Genomic DNA, 1425 nt, shown 5'->3' on the forward strand with positions numbered 1-1425 from the left:
AGACACCCCCCCCGGGGGGCGGGGGCGCCCCCCCCGCCGCTTCCTGGGCAAGAAATACCGCAAGTACATGGGGCGCAGGTGAGGGGTGTGTGCCGAGCCAGTGCTGGGCCCTCTGGCCTGTGCCCAGGGCTGGTCCAGCCCCTGTTTGCCACCACAACTCTGAGCCCCGGTCCTGTTTCCACAGGTACTACTACAAGTCACCCAAGCCCCTGATGAGGCCCTACCTGTGTCGGATCTGCGGCTCACGTTTCCTCACGCACGATGATCTGCGTTTCCACGTCAACTCGCACGAGGCCAATGACCCGCAGCTCTTCAAGTGCCTTCAGTGCAGCTACCGCTCACGGCGCTGGTCCTCCCTCAAGGTGAGCACCATCTGTCCCGTGCCTGTACTCACGAGGGTGGCTGGTAGCCCCAGGTCTCACGGCCCCCACTCTGCTTCTCGCAGGAACACATGTTCAACCACGTGGGCAGCAAACCCTACAAGTGCGAGGAGTGCAATTACACCAGCGTGTACAAGAAGGACGTCATCCGGCACTCCACAGTGCACAGCCGGGACAGGTAAGGGAAGCGCAGTCCTAGATTGTCTTGCAGCCTGGCTGAACGGCACTGACACTGTTCCTCCTGCCCTGGGAGTGCAGCCATGGCTGCCCCTTCCCCTGACCTATGGCCCTTTCCGAAATGTGTGGTTTTGCTGTCGGGTACAAGGGAGCTCAGACTGGGGATATGGCTGACACAAGGGGGTTTTCTTTTTTTTTTTTTTCTCAGGAAAAAGAGAGCTGATCCGGTGAGTTTGAGTACCCCGTTGGCTTGTCTCTCAGCACTGTTACGTGGGAAGAGGCTTGTCTGGGTCTTCCACAAATTCTTGGTGCCTCGTTGAAGGCAGTGTTTCTGGATCACCTGAGGAAAGGCAGCCCAGGTCCTGCAGTGGGGAGAGGGTAAGGAAACTGGCGAGCCCCTCTCAGGTGAGCTCCTCTTCGTGCTCTCCCTCCAGCCCCCAAAGCTGAACTCCTTCCCGTGCCCCGTATGCAATCGTATCTACCCCATGCAGAAGAGGCTTACGCAGCACATGAAGACACACAGTACGGAGAAACCGCACATGTGTGACAAGGTGAGGCAGGGGACATGGCCTGGGGAGGGCTGGTACAAGTGAGGCTGGATGGGAGGTGAATGCTGCTTTGCTTTGTTCCGCTGCAGTGCGGGAAGTCCTTTAAGAAGCGCTACACGTTCAAGATGCACCTGCTGACGCACATCCAGGCCATTGCCAACCGCAGGTAGGAGCCCCGCAACAGCCTGCAGCATCCCCTGGTAGAGCCAGCATCCCGGCTCCCCCTCAGTGGGGAGGACAGAAGGCCCCTGCTGCCCGTGTGACGGGCGGCCTTGTCCTGGCAGGTTCAAGTGTGAGTTCTGCGACTACGTCTGCGAGGA

At 59.4% G+C, this 1425-nt stretch overlaps 1 protein-coding gene across 1 annotated transcript in view; it reads left to right on the forward strand.

The window, feature by feature from the left end:
• ZNF335 (zinc finger protein 335) overlaps positions 1 to 1425 on the forward strand; it is a 10524-nt gene that overhangs the window by 1628 nt on the left and 7471 nt on the right. The window contains 7 exon segments of the mRNA XM_035896147.1: positions 185 to 362; positions 446 to 558; positions 766 to 784; positions 992 to 1108; positions 1195 to 1271; positions 1390 to 1421; positions 1424 to 1425. The exon segment at positions 1424 to 1425 is cut by the window's right edge and continues 118 nt beyond it. Of these exon segments, the coding sequence (XP_035752040.1) occupies positions 185 to 362; positions 446 to 558; positions 766 to 784; positions 992 to 1108; positions 1195 to 1271; positions 1390 to 1421; positions 1424 to 1425 (538 nt within the window).

Source organism: Egretta garzetta, unplaced genomic scaffold (genome assembly GCF_000687185.1).
Source record: "Egretta garzetta isolate BGI_Z169 unplaced genomic scaffold, ASM68718v1 scaffold356, whole genome shotgun sequence".
NCBI classification, from domain to species: domain Eukaryota; kingdom Metazoa; phylum Chordata; class Aves; order Pelecaniformes; family Ardeidae; genus Egretta; species Egretta garzetta.